The 13,098-nt window shown below is 57.6% G+C and overlaps 1 protein-coding gene and 1 non-coding gene across 3 annotated transcripts; one reads left to right on the forward strand and one right to left on the reverse strand.

The window, feature by feature from the left end:
- Positions 1-976: 976 nt before the first annotated feature.
- Positions 977-10,966, reverse strand: TSPO (translocator protein). Of its 2 annotated transcripts, XM_064368349.1 has the most exons (5): positions 10,908-10,941; positions 6,835-6,902; positions 5,085-5,295; positions 3,325-3,463; positions 977-1,410 (listed from the first exon to the last, which is right to left on the reverse strand). In XM_064368349.1, the coding sequence occupies exons 3-5, from the start codon at positions 5,264-5,266 to the stop codon at positions 1,222-1,224; spliced, it is 510 nt and encodes a 169-aa protein (XP_064224419.1). In that variant the 5' UTR covers positions 5,267-5,295; positions 6,835-6,902; positions 10,908-10,941; the 3' UTR covers positions 977-1,221. The 2 variants fall into 2 exon arrangements, with proteins under 2 accessions (XP_064224419.1, XP_021524386.1); XM_021668711.2 differs by lacking the exon at positions 6,835-6,902 and having other exon boundaries at positions 10,908-10,966.
- A 1,459-nt stretch (positions 10,967-12,425) lies between these two features.
- On the forward strand, positions 12,426-12,566 carry LOC135271345 (U4 spliceosomal RNA). Its single transcript, XR_010339448.1, has one exon. It is a non-coding gene; the product is annotated as a U4 spliceosomal RNA (small nuclear RNA).
- Positions 12,567-13,098: the final 532 nt, after the last annotated feature.

Consider the following 13,098-nt stretch of genomic DNA (forward strand, 5'->3'; position numbering starts at 1 on the left):
GGGATTACAGGTGTGAGCCACTGCACCCGAGCTTTCGTGAACATCAGGTTGCGTCTGAGCGTACGGGTCAGGGGAGGACATAAGAGCAGGGGGAGAAAGGAGCAGCCTCGGGCTGCTGGGTGATGACAGCTGTCTATGGACATTTTGCCAATTTGAATGAACTTAGCCACCAAAAACAAAGAAAAAGCCCAGCAGGTCAGGCCTGGTGGAGGGGAGGGAGCCTCAGGCTCCCAAACAGGTCATCCAGACAGTACTAGTCACCCACACAGCTGAGTGCTGCGCAGGTGTGGTGCCAGTAGCAGGACAGGAGTGCTGCGTGTGGGACTCATTTACCCCAAACAGCTGCCTGGAGAGGCCATGGGTCGCCCAGTTGGAAGCCGGGGTGAGGGAGAGACTGGCGGTGACCCACCCAATCCTGGCCGCTCTGGGCCAGCAAGGAGGCCCTGACTGCTTGAATTGGGACCTAATCTTTCCTGCCTCTGACACCCCCTTGAGCCAACTGGGTGCCTGTGGGGCTGCCCCTGGGGCTGCCCCTGGTGCAGCGAGGCTGGCATAAGCCTGGGTACCTGGAGGATGGGGCAGTCAGCACCCCGAGCTCTGTCCTGGACAAAACTAGCCGAGGGCCACGTACTGGGCAGGACCAGGCATCGGACGCTGGTTATGGACCTGGCCATTCAAGGGCCCGGGCTGAGCATCCCGGAAGCCATGGGAAGCAGACAGGACCCCTCCCTCCACCGACGCCCACAGCCCCAGCTGGGTCTGAGCCCGTGTGGGCTCCAGGATGGCACCCAAGACTGCTCCGTTCATCTTCTGCAGGGCTCCAGGAGCGTCCGGGGAAGCGTGGGGCAGCGCCCCCTGGATCCAGCCCTGTCTGGAGAAGGCAGCACAGGCAGGTCCCTCTGAGATGAACTCCAGCACAGCCCCAGCAGCTCCTCTTCCCCATGGCCAGGGTCCCACCCAAGCAAAAAGGCCATGGTAGAGGAGGTTAAAACTTTATTTGGCTTATAAAATTCCATGTTCTGAGAACATGCTCTGAGCGTGCAGAAAGCGCAGGATGCTGCTCCCGGGTGAGGGCTGAGGCCGGGCCACCTCTGAAGCTGCTGCTGACCCCGTGGGCTCAGACCGGGACAGAGTACCAGGCCCAGTGGTGGTGAGAGCGTGATGGCCACCACCTCTGATGGGGTCTGCTGGTGCTGCTGCAGTCCCTGGCGGGCTGGACACTCACTCTGGCAGCCGCCGGCCCCCACGCCGGCCGCGGTTGTCCCGCCATATGCAGTAGTTGAGTGTAGTCGCAAAGGCCAGCCAGGCCAGGTAGGGGTAGAGCAGGCGGGCAGCCAGTGGGCTCACCCGGTACCAGGACACGGTGGTGGCTGCGGCCGCGCCACTAACCAGCAGGAGGTCTACCAGGGCCTGCAGAGATTGGGGGAGGAAGGACAGGGAGGCGTGAGGCACTACATCCACCCAAGTGCGTGTCCCACAGCCAACCCCCGCTGGATTAGGGAGTCAGGAGCCTCATTCACCCCCACTCCACCCTTGAGAGACCCGGCCAAGCCCCTTTCTCGTCTCAGCCTCAGTTTCCTCATCTGTAAAATGGGAACACTCATCCCACCTGACTCAGGCCATGTGTGGAGTGCACATGACATGCCTGAAGTGAACTCGGCTCCTTCAAGGGTGCGCTGGTGGCTTAGGAGGCCTTGCACGTTCCTTCCCCTCTCTGAGCTCAGAGCCTTCGCTGAGGGCAGCCCCGACCTCCCAGCGTTACTACTACAGGGCCCGAACAAAAACTTGCTACTGGCCGGGCGCCGTGGCTCACGCCTGTAATCCCAGCACTCTGGGAGGCTGAGGCAGGAGGATCCTTTGAGGCCAGGAGTTCAAGACTAGCCTGGACAACAAACTGAGACCCCTGTCTCTACAAAAAGTTTAAAAATTAGTCCAGCACCATGGTGCACACCTATAGTCCCAGCTACTTGGGAGGCTGAGGCGGGAAGATTGCTTGAGCCCAGGAGGTTGAGGCTGCAGTGAGCTGGGATCACACCACTGCACTCCAGCCTTGGTGACAGAGTGAGAGACCCTGCCTCAAAAATAAATACTCGCTGTAAACCATCAAGTACTGTCCCTAAGAGGTGACAGTGGGGCCACACGTCCTGTGGTTAACTCCACACCACGGACTCAGCAGATCTCTCTTTAAAAAGGGGTTGCCAAGGCCGGGCGCAGTGGCACACGCTTGTAATCCTAGCACTTTGGGAGGCCGATGTGGGCAGATCACGAGTTCAGGAGTTCAAGACCAGCCTGACCAACATAGTGAAACACCGTCTCTATTAAAATACAAAGCCAGGCATGGTGGCGTGAGCCTGTAATCCCAGCACTTTGGGAGCCTGAGGCGGGCGAATCATCTGAAGTCAGGAGTTCATGACCGGGCTGGCCAGCATGGTGAGACCTGGTCTCTACTAAAAATACAATTAGCTGGGTGTGGTGGTGCACGCCTGTAATCCCAGCTACTCATGAGGCTGAGGCAGGAGAATCACCTGAACCTGGGAGGCGGAGGTTTCAGTGAGCCGAGATCATGCCACTGTTCTCCAGCCTGGGTAACAAAATAAGATTCTGTCTCAAAAAAAAAGAGGCTGCCAGACACAGTGGCATGGCCTGGAGTCCCAGCTACTCAAGAGGTGAAGACAGGAGTATCGCTTGAGCCCAGGAGGTCGAGTCTGCCCTGGGCAACATAGTGAGTCCTCATCTCTTAAAGAAGTTTAAAACTTAAAAAAAGAAAGAGTTGGCCGGACGAGGTGGCTCACACTTGTAATCCCAGCACTTTGGGAGACCAAAGTGGGTGGATCACCTGAGGTCAGGAGTTCAAGGCCAGGCTGCAAAAATTAACCACGCATGGTGGCGTCTACCTGTAGTCCCAGCTACTCAGGAGGCTGAGACAGGAGAATGGCTTGAACCTGGGAGGCGGAGGTTCCAGTGAGCCAAGATCATGCCACTGCACTCCAGCCTGGGTGACAGAGTGGAGACTCTGTCTCAAAAAAACAAAGAGCTGTCATATAGAGGAGCCAGTTTCCAGCCTGCTGCCTCTGAGGGTCACCTACACAGTACCAGGCATCACGTGGGTTTTCCTACACAGTGGCCCCTAAACCCACGCCTGCAACCCCTTCTGCCTTCATAGCGTCCCTCACTAGAGGAGAGTCAGTGGAAGGGAGGCTCCAGGACATGGCTCTCGCCTCCCCGGCCCTGCCAAGAGACACTGACCCTGTGTCATGTGTGATGCCGCACGTCGTCCAAGTGTCAGATCCGGGGATCAGGGACACATGCCGTGGCCACACTTACCCAGCCCATTTGTCGGGCACCAAAGAAGATGGGGGGCCACGCCCAGTTCAGGGCCAGCTGCCCGGTGTAGAGGCCCAGGGGAACCACTGCCTCCTCTGTGAAGCCGCCCAGCTCTTTCCATACCAGGTAGGAGCCATACCTGAAACAGAGGCCGCAGTTCAGAGCACCATTAGGAAAAAAACCAGGAGCCTTGCCCACCTTTAAGTGGCACAGTGATGGCTCCGGCGTGACCTGACACTGACTGCTGTGTGATCTCAGGGAAGTTGCTTGACCTCTCTGGCCCTTCGTTTTTCATAGGGTTGCTCTAGGGATTGTAGTTAGCACATTGGCAGTGCTTCGTGGGGTACCCGGCATACAGGACACTCAATAAATACCTGTCATTTTTATCACTGTCACTGCTGTGAAGGGGAAGCACATGGTGTGAGCAGGTAGAGGGGAGGCTCTTAACCTAGCCAGGGCACTGCATGGAAGTTGGGACATTTGGGCTGGGCCTTAGAGGATGAATAGGAGTTTTCTAAGGGAGAAAACCAGACATGCAAAGGCTTTGAGGCAGATGTGAGATGCTGAGTCAGTCTTCGTGACTGCAGAGTAAGGTCCAGGGGTGTGGGGGAGTCCTGGTCACAGGAGGTATTAACACAGGGCAATGATAATGCCAGGAATAGCAGCCGATGCCCTCCAGCACTCACAGGAGCCAGCCCTACCGCTTCCCAAGCGTTCACTCATTTCATCCTCATGACAATGCCATAAGGCAAGCAGTGTCAGCACCCCCTTTACACAGGAAACTGAGGCACGGGGCGGTGAGGTGACTGAGATCTCTTGGCAGGTCCTCAGTGAATAAAGTCAGGACAGCCAGGGCCAGAGCCCAGGTGCTCACCCACTAAGGAGGGGTTTACCTTATCCAGAGCCACAGGGAGCCCCCAAAAGTTCCCCCGAAGAGAGGCTGGTGGAGTAGAAAGGCCAAGTGGGTGTGGGGAGCCAGTCTGGGCAGGGCCTGGGCCGGGAGGGGTAGGGCCCAGGTGACACCCAGATTCCAGGGCCTTATTCCCATCAGAGCCGGGCACCTGGCCTGGCTTCTTCTATCCACCCCCTGGAGTGCCTGGCACCTGCCTCCCCACCCTGCACTGGGCTGGCACAGAACCAGAATGCAGGGAACATTCCAGAAGGAGGGTGGGAAGCTGACCACGCCTCCTGGATGCAGTTCTCAGCTACAGCCACCAAGGGGCGCCCTACCCCTCCCAGCACATCCTTCCCTGTTGGAATTCCCCTGGTCTAGTCCCAGGGCCTCAGGCCAGACTGAGCCTGAAGCGGGCTGTGGGAAGTCCACACTTGCAAGCCCTGTGTCCTTGGGAGGCCCCTTATCATGGCGGCATTGAATAGGAATGAGATGAGCCGGGCTCTGGGCAGGAGTTCAACAAAGGAGCTGTTCCAGGGGCTGTCGCTGCCGTTGTTAATCTTGGAAAGCTCCATGCCACTGCCCATGCCCAACCTTTACACACTACGGGCCTCCGCCTGGAGCTATGACCACGGCAGGGATGCCCGGGTGGGGTGAGCATCCGACCTGCCCCTCCCAGGGGCCCAGGAGGAGAAAGTTCAGTTGTGCAATCTGCCGGCCTGCAGCTTCCCCACCCTGGCTTGCCAAATGTGGCTGGGGAAACCATGCTGTGGCCTGGGGCCTGCCTGGAGGAGACCCTCTGTCCTGGGCAAGCCTCTCTTTGCAAAGGGCCAGGCTCATCCCCAGGCTGGCACCCATGCCCACCTACCCCATGGCCGAGTAAAGCGTGCCCCAGACAGGGCCCAGCATCCAGTGGGGCGGGTGCCACGAGGGCGTCTGCAGAGTGCCATACCAGCGGAGACCCTCGCCATGGACAAAGTGGGAGCCCACGAAGCACCCTAGGCTGGGTGCCAGTGTGAAGCCCACGGCAGGCACCCAGGGAGGGGCCATGGCTGTTGCAGCTGCTGTTCCAGGGAGCTCTGAAAGAGAAGACAGGGCTGGGTGAGGACATTCCTGAGGCCACAGGGTCAGGCCTGTGTCTCCTCCAGCATCCCCAAAAGGCCTGTCACCCACAGATCAACCAAACAGTCAGCTGATCAGGAGGCACAGAGATGGGCAGGGCAGGCGTGGCTGAGTGAACGAATTTCCAGCCCTGCTCCCTGCCCCAGCTGCCTGGCCTCACCTGTGCCCACCCTACCTCAACCTTGGGTCTCCTGGCATGACCCCTCCTCTCTGCTGCCTCCTTCAAGGCCAGTTTGGGTCCCCTCTGCCAAGAAGCCTTCCCAGCCTACCTCCCTGGGCCAAGTCTCAGCCCTGGGGGCCCTGCCAAGCCAGTGGTTTACATTCCAGCACTTCAGGTTCATCATTCATTCATTCACTCATTCATTCGGTGACTGGTATCAGAGTTTGACTCAAATCCCTTTCCTCACTGCCTCACTGTGACCTCAGGCAAATCACACCAACTTGGGGCCTCCGTTTCCCCCTCGGTAGGGAGGATATCAATGCTTACCTACCTTGAGCACAGCTCAGTGCACAACAGCAAGGAGGGGACCCCACTAAAACCATTGCCCCTTCCCCATGCACCAGAGACAGAGCAGCCCGCCTGGGGCCACAGTGCACTGCCCTGGCGGCAACGCGGCTCCCACCCTGACCTCATCAAAAACTAAGGGCTAAGCTCCCACTCACTCTGATTCTAGGTGGAGAATCAGGTGTTGTCTGCTCGTCTGAGACAAGAAGCCACACAACCCGATTCAGCTCAGCCAACTTGCAGCAAGGCCTGTTGGGGCGAGGGCCAGGACCCAGGCGGCACAGGGTCGGGGAGGCCCTGCGAGGTCACAGACTGGGGCTGAGGGAGCCTGGACCTCAGAAAGGGTCACCCTGACCAGGAGGAGATGCCACGGGAAGGACAGTAAGCACTTTCACCCCAGAGGAGCGCAAGAGACAAGCAGTCCAGAGGACACGGAGGCAGCCGAGCTGAGGGGAGGTGGGGGTCAGCAGAGACTGTGCTGGGGCAAGTCGGGCAGCAGCGGCAAAAAGGGCAAAGGGCAAAGCCAGCCCCAGGGAGAAGGGGCAGCTGCTGGCCTGGGATCCATGGAGCTGTGTGAGCACAGAAGCAACCTCAGCGCCCAGCAGCTGGGGACTGTTAAAGACTGGCTGCCCCACAAAACGAGCTTTTGAAGGCTTTTTAGTGATGAGAAAGTTGTTCTCAACATAACATGAAGAAAGCAGAATATAACATTGACTACAGAATGACCCCAATTTGGGCAAAAAATGGATAACATAGGTATGCATTTTTTTTTTTTTTTGAGATGTAGTCTTGCTCTGTTGCCCAGGCTGGAGTGCAATGGTGCCATCTCAGCTCACTGTAACCTCCGCCTCCCAGGTTCAATTGATTCTCCCATCTCAGCCTCCCGAGCAGCTGGGACTACAGACACGTGCAACCACACCCAGCTAATTTTTGTATTTTTAGTAGAGACGGGGTTTCACCATGTTGGCCAGGCTGGTCTCAAACTCCTCACCTCAAGTGATCCACCCTCCTCAGCCTCCCAAAGTGCTGGGATGACAGGCGTTAGCCACTGCGCCCGACCTATTTTAAAGGAACAATCAAAGTGTCAGGCATCCAGCAGATTCCGGTGCTGCCACTTACTGTGACTCACTCCCTTCCTTGGACCTCAGTTTTCCCACCTGTTGAATGGGCAGTTACCCCATCCCCCAAGGTCACTGTACAGATGAGCAGTAAGGATAGACATTCTTGGGGGCTGAGCATGTGACCTAGGTCCGGGCAAGAAATGTTCCTGTTTTCTCCCTCCCTCTCCCTCCTGCCCTGCCCTCCAGCTTCCAGGGCACATGTGCTCATGAGGTGGGGGTGGGGTCTGATGTCACCACACACAGGAAAGGCCTCCTTCCCCGCGGTGGGAGGTACCGCTGAGCACTGGCCCTGCACCAGCGCTAAGTGGGTGTGGAGCTCTGGACTGCAGCGCTGGGAGCACCTCCCAGCTCAGCCTCCCACTACATCCTCTCAGGCAAGCCCGGGCCGGCTCAGCCTGCTGCTCATCTGGGCAACCGAGACATAACCACTGCTCTGCTGGAGTCTGCGTGAGTCCACAGCTGAGTGACATTGTGTGGGAACCATAAGGAGCCACGTTCAGCCTTCACTGGAAACGTGCCGAGCCAGGGTGCCCGTACGTGCCTTTTCCCAGGACGTGCCCAGTTGAGGCCCACTTGCCCCAAACTGATGGCCCATTCTCACTCTCACACGTGTCCCTGTCCAGGTGAGCAAGGATAATGCCACCAGCATGAGACACGTGGACATCCAGAACCCCTTGCTACGACACAGTACAGACGGGGTCTCGCTCTGTTGTCCAGGCTGGTTTTTCACTCCTGGGCTCGAGATCCTCCCATCAAGGCCTCCCAAAGGGCTGGAATTACAGGTGGGAGCCTCTGCGCCTGGACTTAACTAATTTTAGATTTGGAGAAAAGTGACAAAAGTAGTACACAGTCCCCACATGCCCTTCACCCAGCCTCCCCTAAGAGTGCGGTTGTCCAAACCAGGAAGTGAGCATTGGCAGGACACGGCCTAGGGACCTTTCCTGAAATCCACCAGGTTCCCACTGGTGAGCTCTGCCTGCCCCGGGATCCCACCCAGGATCCCACGTGGAGCTTGGTGGTTCTTCACCTTCCTCTCCCGCAGGCGCCAACGTTTTCCTCATAGTTCCTCGCCTGTCGTGACCTTGGTGCTTTTGGAGCGTGCTTGGGGGGGCACTCATTGTGGAGAACGGTCCCCTCCAGGTTTTCCCGTGGTTGTACTGGGGCTTTGGACCAGACCCATCACTGCCCCAAGGGATCTCATCTCCAGGGCCTCCGTGTCCCCATCTGTGAGGTGGTAGTCGAGCCAGTGGGTTTCAAGGTGTCTTTCTGTTCTCAGAGACCTCCCTATAGAAGGTGACCCAGAAGACCGGGCACGGTGGCTCCCGCCTGTAATCCCAGCACTTTGGGTGGCTGAGGCAGGTGGATCACTTCAGGTCAGGAGTTTGAGACCAGGCTGGCCAACATGGTGAAACTCCATCTCTACTAAAAATACAAAAATTAGCCCAGTGTGGTGGCACACACCTGTAATCCCAGCGACTCAGGAGGCTGAGGCAGAAGAATCGCTTGAACCCAGGAGGCGGAGGCTGCAGTGAGCCGAGATTGCACCACTGCACTCCAGCCTGGGCGACAGAATGAGACTCCAATCTCAAAAATAAAAAGAAGGCAACCCAGAAACAGAACAAGGAATGTGCCCCTTCTTTGATCCCCCTGCCCTAGCTACACCCAGCTCCCCTGAGCCCTGTCTTTCCAGCGAAGCCACCACTGTCCCAGGGACGTGTTTTCAGGCTTTTTTTCAATGACTCATGGCTAACCGTCCTCATCATAACCTTTGTGCGAATTTTTCATTACAAAAGTAACCAGTGCAACAGCCCACAGGTCTGGAAAACTTCACAGCCAACCCGGCCATCGGGTGGCCTGGGAGAGGGTGGAATGAGGGTGGGGCATCCAGGGGGAATTGGTTTTGTTAAGAAAGACTGCTTCCCTTTCCTTCAAGGTTCAGGGGTTAAGGTTTTTTTTTAGTAAAAAATAAAGAACCAGCCTGGCCAACAGGGTGAAACCCCATCTCTACTAAAAAGACAAAAATTAGCCGGGCTGAGGCAGGAGAATCACTTCAACTCAGGAGGCGGAGGTTGCAGTGAGCCCAGATGGCACCACTGCACTCCAGCCTGGGCGATGGAGCGAGACACTGTCTCAAAAATATATATAAATAAAAATAAAGAAGAAATGAAGAATGACTTCCTTAGTAGTCTAATGGTTAAAAAATTAAAAAGCCTACTATTTTAAACAAAGAGCGCACATCCAGGCATTGTTTGCCCAATTGAAAGTAAAGAAAACGTAGATAAGCCAGGAATGGTGGCTCATGCCTGTAATCCCAGCGCTTTGGGAGGCCAAGGTGGAGGATCACTTGAGCCCAGGGGTTCTGCAGGGGACTGCAGTGAGCTATGATTGCATTGCTGCACTCCAGCCTGCGTACCAGAGTGAGACCCTGTCTCAAAAAAAAAAAAAAAAGAAAAGAAATGAAATGAAACGAAACAAAACAAAACAGAGATTCAAAAATGAAATAATGAAAAAGCTAAAGTGAAAAGTAGGCTCTCTCCCTGTCAGCCCAAGCCCCTCACCCCACCTGGAGAACCCACTGTCAATAGTTTCTGGTAAATCCAGCCAGACATGGTGCCTCATGCCAGGCACAGGTGTGTATACATGACAGGACACACACACACACACACAAACACACACACTCCCAGGAAAGAAAGTGGCCTTCGGGGCACGGTGGAGGAGGCAGGCTGGGATCAGACTGCACTGGTCCAGGCCGTGGCTCCACCATGCCAGCTTCGTAACTCTAGACAATGACTTCCTTGGTAAACCTCAGTTTCCCCCAGTTTCCAGCACTCCCCTGGGGGCCCAGGATTCCCGAAGAGCCTCCCCGTGGGGCTGCCAGCAGTCAGGTGGAGACTCAGGGGCCGCCTGCCCCTGCTGGGCTGAGACTGGCTCTCCTGCCCTTGTTACACGGCCCCTTTCACCGCCAGTGGAAACCTGCCTCACGCTGCCCTGTCCCAGGCCCCATTGACTCCACAAACGCCAGGCCTCGCCCGTGTTCTGGCAGCAGGCCTTTAGGGGCAGGGCCTGCTGTGTGCCAGGCGAGCTGAGCGGTTGCTTCCTGTACACCACCACCCTTGATGTCCTCGCCCTGCCTGAGCTCATGCTGGGACAGCCTCAAGTCCTGTCTCTCCTGCCATCCAGCCCAGGGCACATGGCTGGTATCGGGTATGGCCAGGCCATGGCAGGTTGGCCAGAGGGGCTCCAAGCCCACGCCAGGCCATGGCCTCTGGAAGCTGCCCCCACGAGCAGCGTGTTCACATCAGGAAGTGCCCGCTTCTCCCACCTGGGCTCCCGTTTCTTTGCAAGGGCCAAGGGGAACAGACAGGTCCTAGAGGCTGCTCGGCTCACAGGAAGCTCAGTCCAAGCTGCAGCGCACCTCGGCCCCGCACTGGGAATCCAGGGACAGGGGGCATCTAACCGGCCGTGGGCAAACAAAAACTTCCCCGATCTGAGCTATTCTCCTCCTCTATGAAACGGGATGTCTCGGGGAATCAGGAGCCCGAGGTCTCCCAGACATTCTGAGACCCTCAAGGGAGCTCCGCGTGGCATTGCCTATGTGCGGAATGGGCGGGAAAGGGAGCATCTGCCAGTCCTGGGACCGCGCTTCCTGCAGGAGAAGCCGCGCTGCCAGGAGCGGGACGGGGCGGGGTTGTCCAAGTTTCCCCTCCCGAGCCCCGGACTGGAGGCCGCCGGCGCGGGAACCCCGGCTGCGGCCCGGACTCGGCTGCCCGCCGCTCCCGCCCCTGACCCGGTAACCGAGTCCCAAGTGCTGCCCCGGGCCCCCCCTTCGGGTATCCGGTCCACGGCTCCGGCCTCAGTTTCCCTGTGTCCCGCGGCGCTGTCGGAGACGCACCCGTGCGGGCCCCACTTCCCGCTGCCCACTCTGGGTCCCGTCCTCACTCACCGGCGGCGAGGGCACGCTCCGGGAAGGGCACTGCCGGGCAGAAGTTAGCCAGGCCGCTGTCCCGGGGCCCGCCCCGCCCCGCCCCGCCCCTCCCCGCCACCAGGCCCTCCCCGCCCCTCCCCGCCACCAGGCCCTCCCCGCCACCAGGCCCTCCCCGCCACCAGGCCCTCCCCCCTACCATCCGCCAGGCCCGCCCCCCAGCCTCCAGGCCCCGCCCCTCACAGCCGCCAGGAACGCCCCCCAGCCGTCAGGCCCCGCCCCCAGCCGCCAGGCCCCGCCTTCCAGAGCCTCAAGGCTCCGCCCCTCACAGCCACTGCCCATCAGGCCCCGCTTCGCCGCCAGGCCTCCGCCCCGCCCCGCCCCGCCTGTCAGCGGGGCCCTGAGAACACTTGCTTCCCCGCGGGACCGGGAGCTCACTGAAAGCCACTTCTCCCGCGGGACGCGCTTCTGCCTCCCCCGGGCCGCGAGCGAGTCTCTCGGCTCCTTCTCGTCCCCACGGTGACCGGGGACCGCCGCCCGGGCCAGAGTCAGCACCTAAAACGTTGCTGTGTGTCCGCCAGCAGGTTGCTTCTCATCTCTTCTAGCCTCACTTTTCCCATCTCTAAGATGCGGCAACAAGACCTATCTCCGAGTGAGCAATTAACTCTCCTGAGGGCAAGACCCTGAGCGTTCTCCTGCCCAGCAGCCCTGGCCCCATTTCCGGAGCACCCCAGTTCCTAGAGCTGTTGACCCAGGACACGGGAGGCAGCGCGCTGCAGTCTTAGTCCTGGCCCGGCCACTTTCTGGCTGGCTCTCTGGGCCTCCATCTCCTCATCTGTAAAATGGGCACAAAGTCGAGGCACTGATGAGGCTGCAACGCGGTGATGAAGGCAGGACACCCCTCAGATGCTCGGTGCTCAGTGAGGGGAGGCTGCCATCATCACAGCCCAGAGGTAGCCTCCGACTGCCCAGGTCTGCTCCCATGCAGGGCATTTCCAGTCGCAGACCCTTAGCACTGTGGCTGTCTTGCTGCAGCTCAAGGCTGTCCCTGCCCGCTCTGGCCAACTCGCCCTGGCAGCACCCCTCAGCCTGCACCAGCCACATTGGCCCAAACTGATCATGCAGGGGCCAGGGAGAAATGAGGCTACTTCTCCCCAGAGGCCAGGAGCCTCCTTGGTGAACACCAGGCTGCAGTATGGCTTTCCCAGGACCTGGCGTTTTTGCCTTTGTGGGCCTCTTCCTCCATTAAAAAACAAACATATATATTCTATTTTTCAATGTGTTGGCCTAAAGACAAGGATAACCCAGGCTCAGTTCTATTAATCTTTTTCTTCTGGGTTTCTTTTTATCTTTCTTTTTTTTTGTTTTCTGTTTTTTTTTTTTTCTTTTTTAAAATTCCTTTTTAGCAGGGTGCAGTGGCTCACGCCTGCAATACCAGCACTTTGGGAGGCTGAGGTGGGTGGATCACCTGAGGTCAGGAGTTCGAGACCAGCCTGGTCAAATTGGTGAAACTCCGTCTCTACTAAAAATACAAAAATCAGCTTTGCGCAGTGGCAGTATTGTAGCCAATGAGGTTTATCCAAGGCGCAATTATTGCTAATTGTAAACTTTTCCCAACACCCCGCCTTGATGACTTGAAATATAGTCGGCATTGGCAATTTTCAACAGTCTCTACGGAGACTGAATTTTAAAAAAATACAAAAATCAGCCAGGCATGGTGGTGGGCACCTGTAATCCCAGCTACTAGGGAGACTAAGGCAGGAGAATCACTTGAATCCGGGAGGCAGTGGTTGCAGAGGACTGAGATCATGCCACTGCACTCCAGGGCAACAAGAGCGAGACTCTGTCTCAGAAAACAAAAATTCCTTTTTTTGTGTGTGTGTGCTTCTCGTTTTTTATTAAATTTCATAACATTTAAAAATTTTCTTATGCCTTTTCCCATATGTTTAATTTCCTCTGATTTAAAAGAAATGAAAACATTTCATGTGCCCTAGATGATTATGATTATGGCCCTACACACTGCACCTGCTGCTCCCAAAGGAGGGCCTGGCCACGCCTCCCCCTGGGAGGTGAAAGCAGCCAGCCCTCCTGGCTTCCAGTAAGGAGCTGCCACAGGTGTGGCTGGAGCAGCAAACTCTCCTTCCCTAGAAGCCCCCTGGGGAGCAGGCCAAGTGGCTTCCTCCCAGCCTTGCTCCTCCTGCCCACAGGACTC

This window comes from Aotus nancymaae, unplaced genomic scaffold (genome assembly GCF_030222135.1).
Source record: "Aotus nancymaae isolate 86718 unplaced genomic scaffold, 86718_ANA_hifiasm-v0.15.2.pri h1tg000076l, whole genome shotgun sequence".
NCBI classification, from domain to species: domain Eukaryota; kingdom Metazoa; phylum Chordata; class Mammalia; order Primates; family Aotidae; genus Aotus; species Aotus nancymaae.

Excerpts from the sequence above, each read along its gene's own strand:
- TSPO (XM_021668711.2), bottom strand. The coding sequence starts at position 5,266 with ATGGCCCCTCCCTGGGTGCCTGCCGTGGGCTTCACACTGGCACCCAGC. Across the intron at positions 3,464-5,084 it reads ACGCTTTACTCGGCCATGGG|GTATGGCTCCTACCTGGTAT; the intron begins GTAGGTGGGCAT and ends CCTCTGTTTCAG. Across the intron at positions 1,411-3,324 it reads GTGCCCGACAAATGGGCTGG|GCCCTGGTAGACCTCCTGCT; the intron begins GTAAGTGTGGCC and ends CAATCTCTGCAG.